This window comes from Anopheles nili, chromosome 2, assembly GCF_943737925.1.
Source record: "Anopheles nili chromosome 2, idAnoNiliSN_F5_01, whole genome shotgun sequence".
In the NCBI taxonomy this organism is placed as follows: Eukaryota; Metazoa; Arthropoda; class Insecta; order Diptera; family Culicidae; genus Anopheles; species Anopheles nili.
In genome coordinates this window covers 46,459,232-46,480,476 of record NC_071291.1, presented here as the reverse complement: position 1 = coordinate 46,480,476, position 21,245 = coordinate 46,459,232, and the positions used below count along the sequence as shown (strand labels likewise).

The window sequence follows — 21,245 nt, the reverse complement described above, 5'->3', positions numbered from 1 at the left end:
AAAGTATTCTTGTTTTCCAAGCCAAATTTAAAGCTACATTTTGACTACGCTTTCGTCATACGTCAAATGTGTTGCAGCTGACCTTGAGCTTACGTTCAATTTGAGATCATCGAGATCATTTGAGTAATCAAAAAATCTACCATGGTTGTGGAACGGGGCTCTATCGCCCAGATGACATGGTGGGATGAGTTTTCTAACTTTATGCGCAAAGATACGAAAGGTGTCGAAGTAAGTATATTGGTTCGCCTGCTATTTTACCTTTTTGAATCTGCTTTTATCGTAAATCTTTTACATTAACAATTTTGCAGATTGTTAGCTACTCAGTGTCGGGAATTTTGTTGCTAGTGGCATATAGGAAAATACGTCCAGTAAGTGCGGTTTGTACGATCAGAAAAAACGCTTTCTACATTGCAGAGATTATTTTTCCATCATTGCAGATTACAATTTTTGGACGAGCATCTGACATACCATCGCATTTTATTCGCGATCAGATAAAACAGTATGGGTGGGTAAACAAAATCGAACCTTCACAACAGTACGGTCCGCTGCTTGTTGTGCAACACCGTCCACCTGCGAAAATATTGTTTTGGTCAAAAAAAACAATTCCTATTAAAATCAACGGAATTGACATCAATGCAAACGGGTACTCCTGGCTTCAGTCGATCGTAGCTGGGAAAGAAATATGTTTCGTTCCGATGGTAGCAAACGCCCACCATGATCATGCTGAGTGTCGTGTATTCTTAACTGGCTCTAAGAGCAACATCGACATTGGTGAAGCCCTGCTTAGTCTCGGATTTGCTAAATTAACCATTGCTGTGCCGAAACCAATACGAAATCGAACAGACGCACATGGAGCTCAACTATATCATTATTATCGTTTGCTAGCTAAAGCCGAACGTTATGCTAAGGATCGTCGCAATGGATTATGGCAGAGTTCTTTGCCACCTCGCATGTGGCCATTATCCTTATGGCCATTAATGTGGGACCGAGTTGTTAAATCCAACCGTCTACCAACATTGGTTCGCTAATAACTGCAAAACTAGTAGCGCAACAAGAAATGTTGAGTCAGATATAGCTGTTGAGTGTATGAAATAAAAAAAAGTTATTTATAGATAATTTGCTGGGCTCTTCAATTAGTGCTTATTTTTACCTGAATAAATATGAATAATTAAAATATTATCGCGATAAAAGAATCATTCGTGTGTTATAAGCCAAATTAATGCTGAAAACTGGATTTTAAAAATCATACTACATTACAACTACGCACTATAAACACAGAACCAAACGAATGACATTTGGTTCGTGAGCGGCAAAATAAACAGTATTGTATGAAAAGCCGAGGGACCCTTGACTGAACTTTCCCATAAGGTAGCTTAGAACCACTGCTTACTAACATACACGTCTATATTATTGAAAATTAAAAATATCATATTTGATTTATATTCTATTTCTCTACAATCACGTACTGTTACAAGGAATAGTTTCATGCTAAGGTAACGGAATACAATGCTATTTGACAGCATGAACTAACATATTAAAGAACATTGGTAAACGAAATATAAACAATAAAAGTAGTTTCTTCATTACGGTATTTCGCGTCCGGTTGTTTACCACTGTGCAACAATGAGCTGCGAGCTGAGGTTGAACGTATCATCCTCTTGCTAGCGGTTGTCAAACCTCTCCAAAGTGTCCGAAGCATTCCGCGTTCTAGTGTTGTTGTCGGACGACACTTAAGTTTGCATTTAAGATTTTGCCTCGAATAACGATTTGCGCTAGTAACCGCTAATAGAACATCGTCGACGAGGTTTGATACCACATCACGCATCAGTGTCAGTCAACAGTGTTCTTTCAGCACGTATCCTTGTAAATTGGGTTGGCTTTATTGAGAGTTTTGTGATGTTGATGTAGTGATGACACTGTATAGAAAATTGTCAAAGAACTGCCGTGGGATCGACAATATAGATCTCTATCGATGTTCATCACTACACCGCACATACAGCTCAAAAGAACGCAAGTGTAAAGTGCCTAATCGCAGTATGTATGGGGGTCAACCAGCGCTTCGTTGATTCACACATCTCATGTTCATTGTTGTTCCTAATGCTTCCTTACACCATGTAACCTTACCAGTTTTTTATGAGTGTTCTTTGCTCGGATAAATAACCGGTGATGACGCTTTAGAAAGATTGAAAGATAATACTTCGCAACGTCCAGAATCTTCTCTAAAAGGGTTTTTCTTTTTCTTTTTTGCTGCCCTTGGTGTGAATGTAGTGGTGATAGTGTTACGGTACACCTGGTGAGCATGGTGTATTTTGACGTTGCGCGGAGAAAAAGGGAAAGCATATACGCCGTCTTTTCGAGAGACATTTGCTTTCTGTGGTAATCGTTGTTGAGGTAACATTCTACAAATCGTCAGTACAGCCCGAAAAGATTACCAGTAAAACCAGTGTTGTGAACCAAAGTTCGCTCAAGTTTGTCGCAAATTTTGAACAAATTGTATATTCGGCCGTAAGTCGTGGAATGTTGTAGAATCGTAGTTTGGACAAACAATGGAGAGTGTTCCTGAGTGCGGCTTTCAACAGCCACAAGCTGCAGAAGATGGCTCTTCCTACATACCGGTGGAGGATCAATTGCTAAAACATTCCATAGTAGAAAATGAGTTCTCAAACGAGACTGGCTGTTGTCGTTTGTGTTGCAATGATAATTGTAATCTACGAAAGCTGTTCCCAGGTGGTTATAAAGAAGAGCTGTTAACACGTAAAATCTACGAGTGTACAACTGTGGAGGTATGTATGATTTTACATTTTCTCCGTAATATTCTTTTATCTTGCTGGTTCCTAAGCTCATATTGGCTCAACATGTTTTTATACTTGTGGATTTAATTTGTATGTTTATGTGTTTTATTTTGTTTTTTGGTATAATTTTCTTTCCGACGATCAAGATCTCTTATAGCGACGATCCCGATGCCCTGATATGTTATGCCTGTGTGGCAAAGATTGAGGAGTTCCACCACTATAGAGAACAGTGTCGCACTAATGACGCTTTGCAGAGAAACTGGAAGCGTCGCCTGGGTATCGGTACGGTTGTTCTATCTACAACGCTTCCTCCAAAGTACATCAAAAAGGAAAAGAACGTGGATATTTTCGCTGAAACCATCACTCTTGACGACTTCCTCCCAGTTGATATTCCCCAGCAATCCCATACTACATCGGAATTGTCCCTCCAGGGAGCTGTAACTAGCGTTGCTGACTCATCTGGAACCGTAGATACTTGCATCCCAAACTCGGTAAGATCCACCTCTGTTTTTTATCCTACTGCTGTAATATTGAAGAAATTCACTATCTGGTGCTGCATTACGTGCGCATGTTCCGATAATTGTGCCGCTTTTGGTTCTTTCAAGCAAACGTCGCGAGTAGTGACGTCGTCATCACCATGAAGATTACAACGAATAATCTTCATGCATTCGTTTAGCTGGCATTACTTCCATCTTTACGAGATTGTTTCTGACTAGGCCACAGCTATTGCATGGACTCAATTTGTTTCAAGTTGTCGCTTGTTGTCCAGCATGGTAGATTATATATTTGTAGTTTCTGGCAAGCTACTGCAGACATTTTCTTCTCTAAAGCTGTGTGCGTGTATTTCGCCATTTTCATTGTCGATATATAGACACGACTAAGGGGGGTTCACGGACACATCGATATGCAAGACCGACAAATAACTGAGAGAGCGCTAGCCAGACCGATTGTGTGCTAAACCCTTGGGTAGTGCAAACGAGAAGGATGATGATGAGCAATGACGCCACACATGATCAAGTTGACATTCTTGGACAGCGAAAATCAATTCTTATTTTGATAACTTGTGATGTATCTAACACTGATTCATTTGTGGCGCAGTTTAAATTTGCGTATCTCGTTTGTTAAAATAGATCCATTGGACGAAACGCATGAATACATGAAGAGCATGAAAACATGCTCTTTCTCTACACGCGTTTGTAAGCTTTGTATTTCAATCATCATCATTTGAGACATTATACATATTTTGACATACCCTACCTAATACATACGAATGGTACATTGTTTGGACGCATTACGAATGGTAAATGCTGTGAAAATCTGAAAATGAAGATATCTTTAACCTAACTCTCACATTCACATTATCTAGGGCCTATATGTTAGCCAAATCACATCACTTGACATCATACATACCCTGACATAACCTACCTAATACAAAGGCAAATGGTATACTTGGCAGGCGAATGGTGGATGCTGTAGAAAACTTTAAAATGATGATAGCTTTTAGTTAACTTTTGGACTCACGTTTTCCAGACTCATAGCGTGTACGATGATAAGGCTATCTTATTTTTTCCCCCCACAGACTGAAGCAACTGAGAAGAATGCCGACGTGGAAGATGAAGAAGAAGAAGTAGAAAATCTTCTAGAAGTGATGCCAGATCGCCCACGAAAAAATGTCCAACTCACGGTCAACAATAGTTTCAACTCCGAATATGACGAAGTAAGCTCCAAGAAGCTCGTGTTTTTAAAAGAAAGCTATGAACTGTGCACATTATGATACATTGATGGTTTTTTAAATTTTGTAGCAGAGTGCAGAAATAGAGTGCCAATTGCCGATTAAAGAGGAACCAGAGGATATCGATGACACATGTGACTGGAACGAACAAGCAGAGTACAGACAGACTCCTTTGCTGCCATTGATGGCAAGTTCCTCCTACGTAACCGATGGCAACGGTGCGACAGAAGATCCTCAGCCCTTCCGCGAAGTGTCTGATGAAGATGGCTTAGTTTGCCTTATGCAACATGGTTTCTTGTACATGCAAAACGAACAATACCAATGGATGTGCCGATTACCCGAGTGTCATGCCCAAGTCAACGTATACACTGACGATGATGGTAGTTTGATAGGATATGCTTGCAATCACACCCACGACAAAGAAGTGGTAGATGACGCTAGCGATAGCGACATCTTAAACCTACTGGACAGCACACAACAAATGCAAAATCACAGCAACGTCCAAAGACCGGAAGATTTCAATTTTGTGAAGAATCATAATAGCGAGAACTCTCTCGTATATAAAGGTTACAGGTACAGCGTTAAGCATAAACGGCGAGATGTAACGAACGAAAATGAATTGGAACCTTTTGAAACGCATACACATGCGAAGAATATACACACGCATCGCAAAGCATCCTCAAACAATGCAGATGCGTCATCCTCCTCGAATGATGTGGATGACGAATCCTCTTCAATGGAGCATGAAAATTATGCGGATGATAATACGCAAGATCAGGGAAACGCAGTAGCAGATTTCCAATCAAGATCCCCCGTGTCGGATGATGAAAACGAGAAAACGGACCTAGGAGGCAGAAAAATTGAAGGAGTCGTTCAAAGTGGTTATAATTTTAAATTAATAAGAACTACCAAGGACCGTGTTCGATTGCGGTTTGATGGACATCTGTATGTACGAGAAACCACGCGAGCCGATGGCGTAGTGATTTGGCGATGTCGAAGGAACTACGATTTGTGTGGGGTCGCTGCTTTACAACACGAGAATGGTTTAGTGGAAATAATTGGCAAACACGATCATTCATCCCTCAAAAGAACATTCAAAACCTTCAAAGAGGATCGTGGAACTACTGCGTACCGCTTGGTACCGACGTCGAAAGGAGAAGAAGCTCTCCTTCTTGATGGCTACCGATACACGAAAATTAGCTCCAAGTCATGCGGAATGAGCACGTGGCAATGCTCCACCAATCCTGACACTTGTAAGATAAATGTAATCATATCGTCAGATGGTTTGGCTTACGTCTCCAAAAATGGGACACATACGCATAGCAGTACAGAATCAGAAACAGTCCCTTCGCCGTCACGGGCGGAAAGAACAAATCAAGTAGAGAGCTTTAATGATCAGCGACGAAACCCTCCTGACGAGAAAAATATTAAACTAGCGACCCACTCACTTTATGCAGAAGATGAGAGAGACCCAGTCAAAAAGCTTTTAGGGAAGGCAGAATCCCAACACAAGGCCATCTACCGTATAGTGAGAAATAAAAAAGGGAACAGAGCACTAGTGCACGAAGGGTATCGTTACTGTAAGGTGCGCCTACGTGTGGACGGCACCGTTACATGGGTGTGCAAAATGAATCGCAAAACTTGTCACGCCGGGCTATATCAACTCCCGAACGGTACCTTGGAGTGGGTTAACGATAAACGACATAATCATCCTCCTACCGACGCGGTAGAGGTACCAGAAAACACCGTGCAGCGCGTGGAAAAGAAAAGCTACCATATTCCAAACAAAATATTCATAAGCAGTGAGTGGTACTTTGTACGGAACAAGAAAAACGGTACGACACTGGTTCATGCCGGGTATCGTTACAATAAAAAAGGAATGCGGGTCGACAACACATCTTTGTGGCGATGTGCACAGGCAATAAACGGCTGTCGTGCTGCAATTGTGATGTACTCAAACCAAACGATTAAGAAATCTGATAATTCCAACCACAACCATTCGCCACCTCCAGTTGTATCTGATGAGACAATTATTGATGAAGAGTGCGGCACCAGCATGCATGAGGCAGACGAAAGCAAAAACTCTTCTCCGACGCAGACAACTTCGGACGATTTTAATACATGCATTGAGGAGCAAGACGATCCCGAGGCAAATATGAGGTCGTTGTTAAACACGATGCTCGATGTTTCCGACAGTGGTCCAACCGTACTCTCAGCATCCGAGGCCCAGTACCGATATGTAAAAAATCGGCGAATGACACAAGGCCTAGTATTTCGCGGGTACCGATATTCTCGATCTTGCACGCGCCAACGGTTGGACGGATCCGTTAAGTGGGTATGCCAGATGAATAAAAAAACCTGCCGCGTATCGGTGAAGATCTTAAAGGATGGAAGTCTGGTGACCGAAAATCATAAGCATAACCACCCTCAGCTACCAGAGGACTTAGACGGCAACCTTTACGACGGTGACGATGATACAGATATTCATCTCGAATACCAAGATGAAGAGTCAATGCTCTCGCCCGCAAATACCGCTGAACCAGCGCGGGAAGTGAATGCCCAGTATGATTATTACTTTGCACGAAACCGCTTCGATGGCGAAAGTTTAATTTTCCAAAATAATCGATACAACAAAGATTACTCGCGCCCTGATGGCTCGATTATATGGCGTTGTATGATGCGCCAAGGCTGCTTGGGCAGAGCTGTAATTCGTGTCGATAACAGCTGTTCTACGTACCGTGACACATATCACAACCACCCTGCGTTGCAGGAGCTACCGGAACCGATGCGATTCCCAACTAAACCTGCTACTACTGTCGTGGAGAGCCAATCCAAATCCATCATTAAAGAGCAGAAAAGCGAAGTAATTATTGATGGTAATATGCTGATGTATAAGCAGAATAAAATGAAAAAAATCAAATCCTTCTCGGATGGTACAGCTATCTATGAGTGTGTCGAATCGGTAGGCTGCAAATCGAAGCTGAAAGTTAAAATTGGATCAGCTAAAGGTGCTCCACCGACAGTACTATTCGAGAGCTCTCACGATCATTTGGTTCCAACCGTGCATGCAAATCTAAGCACAGCTAGCAACATTGCGGGTTTTCAAGTAGTGAATCGAATTTTTCCACAGAAAAAATCCCCTCCGCAGCATAGTGATGGCGGCAAAGAGTACCAGCTGTTTAAAAGTAAACGGGGCCACATATCGCTCGTTTACAAAGATTATCGCTTTTCGTTACGCAACCACAACGTGAACGGCGATTCTTGTTGGAAATGCCGCTCGAACAAATCGTGCAGTGCTACCGTGGCCTTCAACAAAGATGGCGAAGTCATCTCTAACGGCCAGCGTGTTAAGCCACACAACCATGCAAGCAACGGAGACTTCATCGGTAGAGCGGATCCGTTTGAGTTTGACGAGCTAGATCCACCGGCTGCGAACTTGAGCGAGTTTGTGAAGAATTGGAATGACGGCAAGTATAAAAATCATTTTCTTAACGACACACTGCCGGTTATGCCAACACCAAACGGGCGCATCGATTGGAATAAAACTATCTACCACGAGAACTTCTCCTACCGCCTGAAAATGGTCAGGTACGGTCGGGAATGTTGGCGGTGCTCATTGTTCCAGTCGAAGGCTTGTCGGGCAGCGCTATTCTGCCAGAAGAACGGCACGATTATAGATGGTACGAATGGACATCCGCACAATCACTCAGCTTTTGTGACGGCCAGTAAGGAGGGAAAACAATTTTTGTCTCGTAAAGTGACATCCAGTTCACTTGCGTTGTCGCGTATGCGTAAAGAAGAGGCATCTAAACGAGCGTTTTCAACTATTCATCGTAATCAGCGCTACTTCCGATTCTACCCGCCTGGCAGAGAAATTAATCGTAAAGGTCCACGCCCTTGGGCGGAGGAGTTCCAGCAGAACCATAAACTAGACACCGATCCCACGGCTGCCTCTTCTTCGGCTAAATTTATTGACAAAGAGCAAGACGCAAATGCTGAAATGACGGAGGATTCATTCCAAATTGTGGCAAAAAATGGAACTGACATTTTGCACTACCAGCGCCATCGATATGTACCTATGTCAGAAGACTCGATGCAATGGCGCTGCTCTTTATGGGACAGCCGTCATCAGTGTCCAGCTCAGGTGATCTTACCGGTCTCAGGTGAGCCGATCAGCGAACCGAATCCGCCCCACAACCATCGCCCTCCTCCCCCTGAAACGCTGGAAGTAGAACGTGCTTCGCAGCAAATTACACCTACCCCTTGTTCAGCAGAGGGAACCAGGAACTACGTATTAATGGGACGATCGGATAAAACAGTTTATTACAACGGACACAAATATACCTGGACGTGGGAACGCCGAGATGGGTGGACGTTTTATCGGTGCATTCGTTACCATTCTCATTTGTGCATGGTAATCATCAAAATAAACTCTAAAGGTTTGCTATCTTTCCACAGTAGAACAAAGCACTCCCACGAACCGTGCGAATCACCAACTTTGCAACCTAAACAACAGCGAATTCCCCAAGTAAAAAATGACATGTGTTCATTATCAAAATTACAGTCCTATTTAGCCTTATGCACGAAGCGCGGATATAACGACTACAAGATCCAGCGTTCCGTGCGAGGATATTCCTTGCAGCATCAAGGTCACGTGTACTGGTTGCATACTAAGTTGGCCTGTGGACTGCGTGTTTATAGATGCCGCTATCTCAAACCCAAGGGGTGCACCACCGTTGCCTACATGGATGTTAAAACGAAGCTATTGTATCTTCGTTTGAATAATTCACACAATCACGAACCACCCTTGGCACAAAATGGTGAGAGTTGTGGTGACAATACAGCTGATTTTTCGATGGACATTTCGTATGAAACTCGGACTAGTTTTGACCAGTCCATGAGTGAGGTAAACGAGAAACAAACCATAACCTCCCCTGACGAGGAGCTTCCGATCGCTGCCACAGTCGAACTGGGAACGGCAGGTGAATCAGTTGCTCCAACGATCACGGAAGAGTACTCTTTCGTGAAAGATTCGGATAACAATAATCTCGTGCTGTATCAGGATTACTTGTACGAATTTTCAACATCGCACGAGCAGGCCGATGGCAAACGATTGTACTGTTGCCAAACATCCGACTGTCCCGCTGCGTTACAATTGCTGCCATCCGGCCAGCTGGCGGTGATGACCGCTGCCCACCAGGAACACAACCAACCCGACTGTAGCGAATTGCGCGATGTAGGTCGTGGTTCGAAGAACTTTCGCGTGCTACCAACCACGGACGGGAGCAAAACGATAATATACGAGGGCTATAGATACACCGATACGGAGTGCCAACAGCTGCCCGATATGACGTCCATATTCTACTGCGTTGGCCAGGACCAGACGGATCAATCGGATCCCTGCTCCGTGACACTTGAAATGCTTCCAAACGGATGCGTTTTTTCCGACCGTACGCATCGACATGCGCCGCACGAAGACGTCGTCGACGACACGGTTTCGCCGTCTACAACGGCAAAAGAAACGGAATCAAAAATTCTGGTATTCGAAGGTCGTTCGTATCAATATATTGGCAAACGATTCGATGGCACCATCACGTGGCAATGTGTCGATGATCCCAAATGTAAGGCCAAAATCTACCGCAGAACGAATGGAAAATTAACCTGTGGCGTGACGAAACATGTACCGAGGCATCTGGTGCCAAAGTTGATCAATCGACCTCTTGCCGGGCTTAAACAGCCAAATATGACTACTGTTCCTATCAGCTGCTTAACGTTGTCAGCAGGTAACATCGGCAGCTCACCGAGTAATGCGGTATTACGGTCGACTAGTTCGCAATCGAACTCCGGCGTGGATCCGGGGGAGGTAACTTTGGAAAATGCAAATGATACAGAAGAATTAACGACCTTGGGCCACCACACCAGCCAAGAGATGTCCCTGAAAAATGAAGGACAAAACCGGTCCGAGTTCATCTTTATGGATGCGGAAGATACTGCGAGTAGGATCTTGCACTATAAAGGAGTGCACTATGCTCTTCGCCACGAGCGAGCAGACGGCATTCAAATTTACCAGTGCCGTAACTCCACGTGCAGCTATAGCATAACCAAATTTAGAAATGGCAAAATTATGCCGAGAAACACAGGATGGCATAGGTGCGAAGATCAGACGCGCAGTAGGAATTACGACAAACCGGAAATTGAAGATCCTGATGATCTGGATGATCAGAACGACAGCAGCGGCATGCATTCAGGCAGAAAGCGGCTACGCCTGGGATACGATCTGATGGAGTTTGAGCCAATGGGCACAAAACGGCCAAACATTACTGATACGAAAACCCCCGAACCTGAGCGTAAGACACAGAAAGAAGTAACAGAAACAGCGGATCCTGAAACTGATTGGTTGGAAGAGGCAGAAAGGGAGGAGGAACCCGTTAAAACCGATGGCGGTGGTATTGATGAAGAAAATGGGCTACATGTTTCTAAACCATCCACCCCCAACGACAAATCGTCTACAAGTGAGCAAGAAACTGTAAATTCGGCTGAACCAAAACAAGCAACATAATAATCATACACAGAAATGAATGAATTGAAGTATGAAGTTCTTGAAGCAGCAGCTGTTGCGCAATGTGAAAAAAAGAACCATACATATGATGGCTGTATTGAAACGATTGCGTTGTTAAAATGTAAGAAAAACATACCAATGTTTAATTTGCTTGACGTGGTGAAATTGTGCATTGACTAAAAATAAGTTACTATTTGTTTTCTTTCCTTCTTTTCGAGTGCATTGAATTTTATTTGTGTTTAACAAACGTGCATGAATAAAAATTACAACTACATTCCTCTGAGTTTGTTGTACTTTGTGAGCAAGGGAACTGGTTAGAAAGCGGAAAGAAATTCGACAAATAAAGATGTAAGCGTTTTATGCTATCCAACAAAACAGTGACTACAAGCGCAATGCTGCCAAAAACTAATTGTAAATAACAATATTGAAAAAAAACTTTCGTGCGTCGGCCGGGAATCGAACCCGGATCAACTGCTTGGAAGGCAACTATGCTGACCATTACACCACCGACGCCACATAGAAGACGGGATCTTACGTGCACTGTTATAGCGCTTCTTTTTTTTTCGATTATTTCACTATTCAATTTATCTTAACATCGTATTACCTCGTTAATTTTATCTCATTTGCAACCTAAGTGGGAATGATGGCTCAACCATTATAAGCCATAAATATATGCATATTATACAGTTTTGTTAGCATCATCTGAGATTTTTAAACGAATCCATACGATTAGTGAATTAGACATCTGTATTTAAGCTTAATGTTAATTATTCAAATAGTCTTTTTTTAAATAGTTCAATATAGCATTTATAAATGAAAATTTGTCCTTAGACATGAATTCCATATGCGTCTGTCTATGAGTCCATGTCACATTGCCTAATGTGTTCCACTAGATAACCAAAAGTTGCAAAGAAATCGATAAATTGTTATCGAGCACAACTATTTCTTACGCTTAGCTAAAAGTATTATACAATGAAACTATTTATTTATTTCCGGAACAAACATAAACATTCCTATTTCTTAGTTGTCCGGGTGGTTCTCTATCGTTTACCAAAAGATTTTTTTCTTCAAACGACTTAAACAGTTTATTGTCTGTTGGTACAAACATTAGGAATGAGACATTAAATAGCTGCTGGCATTTGTATAGCAATGTACATTACTTAATGTTGAATTGTGGTGTAGTGCATAGGTTCACAAAAAAACGATGATTACAATCGTAACGGATACAAATTTGACAGCACCGAATTAAAAAAAGCAACAAAGGACAAATTTGACGTTTCTCGAAACAAAGTATGGAAGTGTGCGTGAAAGTCTGTATTTTCCGAGTTGTTTTGTAAATTTTTAAGCAAAGCTAAGTATTGTGATAAACGTTCTGTAGCCAGTCACAGAAGAGTAGGAAACGACAAAAAGCGCCAACAAAATATTACCCTTTTCTGGAATTTATTCTTGCCTACGTCTCATAGCTGTAATCCATTGTGCGGATAGAAAGGAAAAAAGTAATTATTTATAAAACATTCGACAGTTTTCAAATGCTGGGCGCTGGAAATCGTTCCATTTACAAAACAGTTGCACATAAACGCATCGCGTACTAGTTCACATTGTTCACAGCTGAGATCATAGCAATAGGGATCCTGGTTAATGCAACTCAAGGTCGCTTGGCATTCTCTTCCTAGGAAGTTGGTAAAACAGTGCAATAACCTTGCATGAGAAGAACGAAAACAAAAATGTATCGTTGCTAGTGGAAGCTTTTTCAGAGCAACTAAAAGATTTATTCTGAAACGAAAATTTGCATTGTATAGTCGATAAGGGCAGGCCTGCTTGGATAACAACGATGCCAAATAATGAATACACCATCGAAGAGCTGACGCAATTGGCACAAGACAAGATCAACCTTGGCGAGAAGCTGCTCAAAGGCTTATCCCAACGGAACACCATCGAGGGCGTGAAGAAAATTCAAAAGAAAATCAGTCAAGAACTTAAGTTTCTCAACCGTGTCAAGGCGAATCGTACGGTCACGATTAATCACATTCTTTGCAGCAACCTAACGCACTTTGGTTGCTTGGTGGACTGTTTGCTGGCGAGTGCAGATGTGAAACATGTCGACTATCCGCTTCCCGTCGAAGATCGCGCCTGCCCGCTGCGAGTGGACATCGTCTGCGATGGTGGTGCCACTTGGATCAAGGTGATCGCTCGCAACCCCAAGTCGCTTAGCGATGCCGTGTACGGTCGGACGAGCTACGGCTCGAAATCGATTCTCGAGCAGGCGGAAGAGTACGTTCAAGCGGCCATCAATTTTCCTTACATGTTCCGGCCTCCGGCAGTGGTGTTTCGCTTCCTCAGCAAGCTGGACGAGGAGCTGGTCCAGCAGCTACAAGAAGTCGGTGTACGCGTGGTCATTCTAGCGGAAGAACCGCAGGAACCGATGGACGTTGGTGCAAACTCCGCCACCTTCGCGGACTGCAGTAATCCCAAGGACGAAATTCGTCTGCTCAATGTGGACGTAACCACGCTCATAGCGTACTGCAGCGCAATGACTAACGGGTCGGCGCAATGGGAATTCAAACAACCGCTACTATCCGAACAGGCACGCTGGGAACGGGACAAGCCGGTCAAGCCTGTTCTGGAGCGCCTGTTCGAGGAAAAACGGTTGATCTGCTGTCAAACGGCGTACGATTCGTTTAGCGACATTCTAACGATACTGGGGGGCGAACAGGAGAAAGCCCGTGCCAAGGAGTTGTTCCAACGGGTACAGGTCCTGCCCGATGTGCCTCTCGAGCAAGCGCCAAAGGAACTGCAATCGCTCAAGCTGGGCGGTAAAATACGGCCGCGAAGTTTGCAGGTGTTTGCGTTTGGCCTGTTTCACCGAGCAGTAACCGTTACGTCGAATGAGGGATTCACGCGCGCCGCCAAAATGCAGGGACTCGAGGTGCCCGTTTTTCTCCATGACGCGCGGGCGCTCACGGAGGACAAAGAAAGGACTGCCAAACCGCTTCATGAGTGACGGCTTGCCGTTGCTAATATCACACAATATGCTGCTGAATGGACCAAGACAATGCACACCGACGTTCAATAAACAGTAAACACAGTCATTAATATGCAAGGCAAATATACAGTTGGTTTTTATGCTTTTTGTATATAAAATCTAATATCCGACAATACCTTTCTTACGTTCATATTGTGTTCATATAGGTATGAATGTATGCTTGTGTGTGTGTGTGCATCATGTGTGTTTTGTTTGTTGTGTGCCTTAGGACACTCTTAATTCGTCTTTCTAGTACGGGAATAATGCCTGTTTCTTCATATACCGCTGCAATCGTCTCTTTTGCTCAGTACCTTCTACACCCGCTGATCGTAGCTGGGTAATCCTGTACATTTTGATCTCTTAATTGTATTTTTGTTATGTTCTTTTCTGTTTCCTACCAGCTCATCAGCCAAACGATGCCCCTCCGCGCATATTGCAGGATGCCTTTTGTCGACTTGCAGCATAAGCACTGAACTGTTTGTTTGCATTATTGTTGCCAATAATCGGCTGGATCTTAGAATGGATTGCTTTATTCTAAAGTATTATACTTCCCTGGCCAACGAAGAGAAGAGCACGTATCTGTGGGACGTTTTTTTTTCATAGAACTCATGATAACTCTGGAATATTCTATCGTGAGCGAATCGTCTACGTTCAACACACAAGGTACAATATATCGCAAAAATGTATCAACATAAGCAATCGGTTCCTTCACACCTCAGCGTTTTTTTGAACTTATTTACCATAATCGGTTCATAGCAAACTTATGTTCGTAAAATTACGCATAGTAGTGGCGGCGACCAAAGGAATGTAATCATTCCAATGCGCGAGAAATTAAGAAAACTGACAGCAAACACAATTGCTCATTTTTCACTACAGCAATGACTGACTTATCGACGCCAAAATAAAAAAGAAGATAAAACAAACAGAGAAATGCAAACGCTACACATGAAAAGTGGAGCGGCGACTAACTGATCATACCGTCAATACCCAAACATTGGGCTTCTTAATGCTTTGCTTCTTTTTTACTGAGGCTAGGAACCTTTTGAAAGGTTTAAAAAGTAATAAAAAATGAAAACGTATATTTTACTATCCCTAACAAATTTGTTGTTCATGAACGTTTCACAAAGTACTCGTTTTCCGATTGTACGATCAAAACTTAGTTTTATCTTTTTCATGACCACGCATTTCCGTTGCAGCATTGCCCTTTCAGCGTGAATATTGTACAAAAAGTTCAACATTTCCCTGCCGCCAACGACGGTACGGTATCCAAGACGTATTTTCAACGATCTTTCGCCTCACACTTTTTTAATCGATTGTTTTCTTCATTGTATAGTACGCATCATGAAATGCAGCTAAACATCGAACAGAATACCATAATTTTCTTCATTTTTCATGACCTCACTCAAAGCTGCATGATCCTGAATCATGGCCACCGGTTGGTAGTCCTCGTTTTAGTCATCCTAAAACAAAAGCAATAGCGAAGATAAATAGATAAATTAGCTGCTACAAAACATGTGTACTAGAATTTCCAAATAAAACATTACCATTTCATTTGCCGATGAGTTCGGCTGCGGAGTGATTTTCAGACAAGCATTGATATCTCGACGGAACAGCAGTAGATTCTGTGTGAATCTGCAGGGGAATAGTTTTTATGAGTGTGCATATTAGAGAATTACTGCTCAAGCACACTTATATGCGAACAAAAAACGTACTTATCTCGATTCTGGATGACCAGATTGCGCTCGATGCCGTCCATCATCATATCAAACAATCGAGCCATATTTTGCTGCTTAGCCACCGGTTGGGACTGAATGACTGTTTCCCGGATTCGACTACATATTGAAACAAAAGCATAAGTAAACCAACATATCACACTCATCTATGGCACAATACTCACCGAAAGCAATCCTCGTACAGCAAAATCAACACCAGCAAGGGACGGGACATTGACCAGTGATGTTTGCAGTCTTCGAACATAACTATGTTCATCATAGTCGAAAGTAAGCCCTGCAGAATTTCCGGGTGCAGTTCCATTACTTTTAAAAACATGTTATTTTCGGGCGGTACTGCTTGACGATGTTTTTTGTTAGGGAATGTAGATACTGAAATATAAAAAAAACATTACACTTGTATGTTCTACTTTGCGCTTTTTTAGATCACAATTAGGGCTATAGCTTAAATCAAAATTGTGTCTTAAGATACTGACTGGCATCTGGGTATTCGTAATTCAAGTATTGAAAGCACTACGAATGGTGCAGTCTTACTATGTCATAATGTGAATTTATAAGCTAAGATAAATCGACCTTCCCCGACAAGGTTCCATGGTGTAATGGTTAGCACTTTGGACTCTGAATCCAACGATCCGAGTTCAAATCTCGGTGGAACCTGCGAGTAAGGAATTTTTTTTTCTTTTTTTTCATCTTACAAATTCTGTTTCAGTTTTTTTATGTATTAATTCTTTATCAATTGTTTTTATAATATATAACTACAAAGCATGGTCAAAATATTTTTTCTATTATATTATAGACGCTAAAGAAACGATCGTTTTTTAAATAAATTGTATAGGTATAGAGAGAAAGGTATATGTATAAGGTATAGAGAGAAAGCTTACAAAAATAAACAGCATACATACCATTCAGTTGCAGTTGTTTGAAAATGTACGTTACAATGTGATCCAGCGTTTGGCAACAACCAGAACATACTACGGACTCTGCAAAGCGTAAAATATACATAAGAATTAGTTTTATTAGAAAGAGTTTGTTTTTTTTGTTCATGTGCCCATTGCGCTTGCCCAAACGTGGTGTCTACATACCTAATGCATTCAATCCTTGGGATATACTCTCTAAAATGTACAAAAACAGTGGCGGTTCCAGCGTGGACAGGTATGAGATGTGATCCTGTGCTAAACACTGTATCAGCGTGTAATAAGATAACGACAACTTTGGATAAACCTATAGTAGTGAGGAGAAAAAATTGAAGATCATAACGATTTGACGTATTTTTTAGCATGCATTTTCTTACTAGTATGTCCTCGTGAGGAATGGTCAGTATTAGTTTGGCGGTCATGTTAAGCACGTTATCCAATGCGTTATCTCCGTAAAGCTTGAACACACCGAAGTTGACGTAGTATCCACTTAGTATTTGCTTCAGCATTTGGAAACACACAGAAATGCCTTTCAGCTTCATTGGGTACATCTGTTCCTTCGGAACGTTCAGCGATAGCATGCTTTCACCTATCGGGGGATAAATTTCAGCGGAAACAAATATTAACATCCTTCATGCATTTGTTTTGTTTGCGACGATGATTAACTCTGTCTTACCATAACAACAGATCAATTTGGATGTTTCCCTAAACAGCAAAATACCGTTTGGACTAGACACATCAAACTGTAGTCGGTGCGATCGATTGTAGACTAGTTCGGTGAACAGCTTCAGAACCGGAGTTGTGACCGTGGGATCATGAGCCCACATTTGCACGGCACGAATGAGGATTGGCGAGTAGTCCGGATAGCTAAAAACAATAGCATTAAGGATAAAATAGCATCCCGAAAATTAACATTACTGTACAGCAGCCAGAAACTTACATCCAATCGAACAGCATCATATACGGCATTTTCGCATTAAACGCTAGCGCCAATCCACGCAAATCTCGTGACAACCCAATCAGTTCCTTTTTTGCCTCTTCACTCGGAAAGTTCATCATGATGATGTTTTCAATAGTGTTTGTCAAAGGCATCATAAACGTGTTAAACCGTTCCACATCTTCGCCAAGATCCATCATTAGCAACCGACCTAGGCAAGTGTAAAACATACTACGACAGCGTGTTGCGGCGACCGTTCCCGAACCTAAGAACGAAAAGTGTTCGCGCTGCTCCCACAAAAATACAACACAAAACACGCGGAATGGAATGAGTTGGATTTTTTCCCCTATGAGCAACCCGTGCAAGCTATAATTACCGTGCGATTGTTAAGCATGAACTGAATTTCATCTAGTTTGATCAGTTTCCGCACGGAGGAACAAGCTAGTGTAAGATCGTTCAATAGGGCGAGTGTTTTTCGCAGAACTTGATCAGAATTGCCTAAATATTTGAGGTTTGTTATTCTGAAAACAGAGAATGGCAGATAAGGTGAGCGACGGCCAACGGTAACGTAGGATGGGGGCGTAGAAATGCTTACATCTTTCGGCTGGTCACCGAGAGCATGGTCATATCGTCATCGCTTACTCCCAGTATTTCCGACAAACGAGGGAACACCTTCAGCTTGCTCGGCATGTGCTCGGTAATGTACATTTTCCGCACGTGCGATAGGAAGTACATGAAAGCTAGTTCCAACTTTTCGCATCCGCACTGTGGTAACCTCGAATCGGTCAGGGTCATCAACTGCAGCACGCGGAATATAATGTCGCACTCTTGCACTTCGTGATCGTCGAAGGATTGCGGCGAGATACGACCGCCGATCGATGTTCCAATAATGTACACGAGCCAGGTCAGCTGGCCCTCGCAAATCTGCAGATCTATGTGATTAGCCGCGGCCGGGCTGGACAGTATCTCTTGGTAACGGTTGGCGGTCTGATCAAACAGCTGCACTAACAACGCGCATGTTTTATCGTACTCACAGCGACCGATTATTGAAAATTGCTCCAACTGCTGCTGCACCATGTCGATGTCTTCTCCCGGATCTTCAAGCCCTTCGCGTAAAATGACTGGAACGGCGTCGAGCTTCGAGGTGATGAACGCCTTCGTCACCTCTGGTGTGTATGTTTCAAGAAAATGTGGCTCTGGTGATTTTACGTACGGAAGTGATGCAATTAAACGTTGCCACAACGACAACAGGTAGTGGATGCTGTTTGGCGCGGACTGCCACATTTGCAGCGATTGTACTGTAAACTTTGCGATAAGTTGGATTGCTTCAGGATAGTTCTCCACTATAATCAGCTCGCTTAGCTGATAGTTGGACTTGAGGCGTGCCAGCAACCGACAGAACTCGTGATAGTTCTCGGGATCGCTCAATCCGTGCGACGTCTTGAGGATATCTGTCGCTCCCTTCACGAGCTTGGTGAGGAATTTAATCCGTTCTTGATTGCTAAACATCGATCGGCGAATGGACGTTATTTGTACCAGACAGGATAGAGCTAAGCTGGACAAACGACTGGGCAGCATGTGATACAAATCGAAGAACAGCTTCAACGAATCGGAATCCGAGTCCAAAAACGCCGGCCGCCAGTTCGTGGGAATCTGCACGGTCGCTATATCATCCGACGATTCGTCGGCAGTAGCACCGATAAAATCGTAACTCAAACAGTTACGCGCCAACTCAAGCAGATTGTTGAATAGCCCTTGCTGGGCTTCATCCAGGTAGTTTAGATTTTTGCACACGTTATCCTTCGCCTGGCTAAGCAATGTGCACGCGAGAATGAAGATCTCATAGAGCATTTTATCGCGATACAGGCTCGTAATACGCAGATGTTTTGGGAAGGTGAGATTGCATGCCGCTTCCGACTGCTGGTTCATCTCTACTGTCAGCTGGGACAAAATTTGCACCCCGATGACACAATGTTCCACCGAGCCACCCAGAAACTCCTTCACATCTTGCAGGATGTTTTGAAACACGTATTCCTGCTCATACATATCGACCCAGCACAGTTTGGTTATTTTGACCAACAACGATATTAGGGCTTGGATAACGAATGGCTGTAGATTGGGCCTGGTGGCAAGATAATTTAGCACGTAGTTCCGTATGTCCACCCGCTGCTGCATCCTTAGGACCTGTATGTTTTTCGTCACCAGTTTGGTTAGAATGGTTGTGGCAAATAGTTGAGAAAAGCTCGAATCTGCCCGGTCCAGCAGTGTTTGACATTTTGAAAGTGCTTCGGGATCATCGTGGAAGATGTAGAGCGCCTTTTCGGCTTCAGCACGTAGCCGGCCGTCCTGGGATTCGTAGAACTGTTTACACAGTATTTCTAGCTGCTCTGGCTCCTGTGGGAACAACCGCGTGAACGCTCTTGTAAATGGTTTGTTCTTTCTCGCTTCTCGCGTCTCTATATTATCTTACCATGATGTTAAATAATGTCGAAATCTTTAATACAGTGCTATGTTTCGGAAGTGATACGTTGACAGATCAGAGTAATATTCGGCTGGGAAAAAGCAAATCAAACATTAGAACATTTCTTCCGCCTATTTGCGACCGCGAATATTTTTTTGCATCAAATACACCAAAAACAATACTAGGAAGAAGTCGAACATAAAGAAAGCACGGATGCTCTGGCGCTTACGAAAGTATGCTGCGGCGCATAAACAAAGCTTTGCACAATTCCCGAAACTTCAAATCAATCTGTCTTTATGCATTTATCGTTGTGTCGAAATGGGTTCCACATCCCCCTTCTCCTGCTCGTTGGCAGCAAACGAAAACAAATCAATCTTGTTAGCCGCCGACGCTGTCCTTTGTCAACTTATCTAAATATCAGTCAAAGACAGTTGAAATTGTGCAGCTGATCTCAAAAGGTTACATAGCAGAACTAAAAACTGTGTATCAATATGCTAATCGAGATATCAATCGGAAACCGGCGTAAAAAGTTCAGACTTCAGCAGAGTTGAAGGATCCTAATTAAACTACTCACCGCCACCATCAGTGACAAAGTGATGACAATTGATGGCACCGGTAGGCAAAATTCTACTAGTGGCAAAGCAATATAGCATAGCAATGCATCGCAAGAACAAGCTAAATCGTTTAGCTTAACATTTGCAATGCTCAGGCCATTTCAATCTCATAGTTGTCAAGCTAGTTAGTCAACAACGAGCGAGAGTTTTCGTTCTGCGTGAATTTTGCCAGGGACACGAGCATAGAACTGCTGTAGGACAGATCCTTCTTGTAATCCGCGATGCTTAGGGAATACTATTACCCTGTTTTTCGTACACATGCACTTAATGGCGTCACTCCATCGAACGAAAGTACGGATACAACCCAACCGGCTCGAGCTGCACTAGTAGGTAGAACGTTGTAGGTAGTAGTTGTAAAAGGTAGTAGGTACAACGCAAACAACAACTATGTAGTTATTGGAGGTTAAGCAATAGTCACTTGCGGTGCCGCCATTTTGGGATCAAATTTGACAGATAGACAAGCTAAAGTATGTTTGTTTTCATC

General features: G+C 42.8%; 4 protein-coding genes and 2 non-coding genes across 6 annotated transcripts; 4 read left to right on the top strand and 2 right to left on the bottom strand.

The window, feature by feature from the left end:
• The first annotated feature begins 141 nt into the window (after positions 1-141).
• On the top strand, positions 142-1,120 carry LOC128724354 (uncharacterized). Its single transcript, XM_053818083.1, has 3 exons — positions 142-228; positions 309-368; positions 438-1,120. The coding sequence occupies exons 1-3, from the start codon at positions 142-144 to the stop codon at positions 1,026-1,028; spliced, it is 738 nt and encodes a 245-aa protein (XP_053674058.1). The 3' UTR covers positions 1,029-1,120.
• Positions 1,121-2,546: 1,426 nt separating this feature from the next.
• On the top strand, positions 2,547-11,345 carry LOC128724343 (uncharacterized). Its single transcript, XM_053818073.1, has 4 exons — positions 2,547-2,783; positions 2,939-3,283; positions 4,372-4,509; positions 4,595-11,345. The coding sequence occupies exons 1-4, from the start codon at positions 2,547-2,549 to the stop codon at positions 11,081-11,083; spliced, it is 7,209 nt and encodes a 2,402-aa protein (XP_053674048.1). The 3' UTR covers positions 11,084-11,345.
• Positions 11,346-11,524: 179 nt separating this feature from the next.
• Trnag-ucc (transfer RNA glycine (anticodon UCC)) lies at positions 11,525-11,596 on the bottom strand. Its single transcript has one exon. It is a non-coding gene; the product is annotated as a tRNA-Gly (tRNA).
• A 1,285-nt stretch (positions 11,597-12,881) lies between these two features.
• LOC128720924 (UPF0415 protein C7orf25 homolog) lies at positions 12,882-14,133 on the top strand. Its single transcript, XM_053814626.1, has one exon. It carries the CDS (start codon positions 12,915-12,917, stop codon positions 14,082-14,084), a length of 1,170 nt encoding a protein of 389 aa, XP_053670601.1. The 5' UTR covers positions 12,882-12,914; the 3' UTR covers positions 14,085-14,133.
• Positions 14,134-14,340: 207 nt separating this feature from the next.
• LOC128724332 (ran-binding protein 16) lies at positions 14,341-21,194 on the bottom strand. The gene is made up of 12 exons (XM_053818064.1): positions 21,180-21,194; positions 18,282-20,080; positions 18,063-18,207; positions 17,690-17,973; positions 17,426-17,616; positions 17,127-17,338; positions 16,918-17,056; positions 16,738-16,815; positions 16,003-16,207; positions 15,818-15,937; positions 15,650-15,737; positions 14,341-15,565 (listed from the first exon to the last, which is right to left on the bottom strand). Exons 1-12 carry the CDS (start codon positions 21,192-21,194, stop codon positions 15,557-15,559), a joined length of 3,285 nt encoding a protein of 1,094 aa, XP_053674039.1. The 3' UTR covers positions 14,341-15,556.
• Trnaq-cug (transfer RNA glutamine (anticodon CUG)) lies at positions 16,421-16,492 on the top strand. Its single transcript has one exon. It is a non-coding gene; the product is annotated as a tRNA-Gln (tRNA).
• Positions 21,195-21,245: the final 51 nt, after the last annotated feature.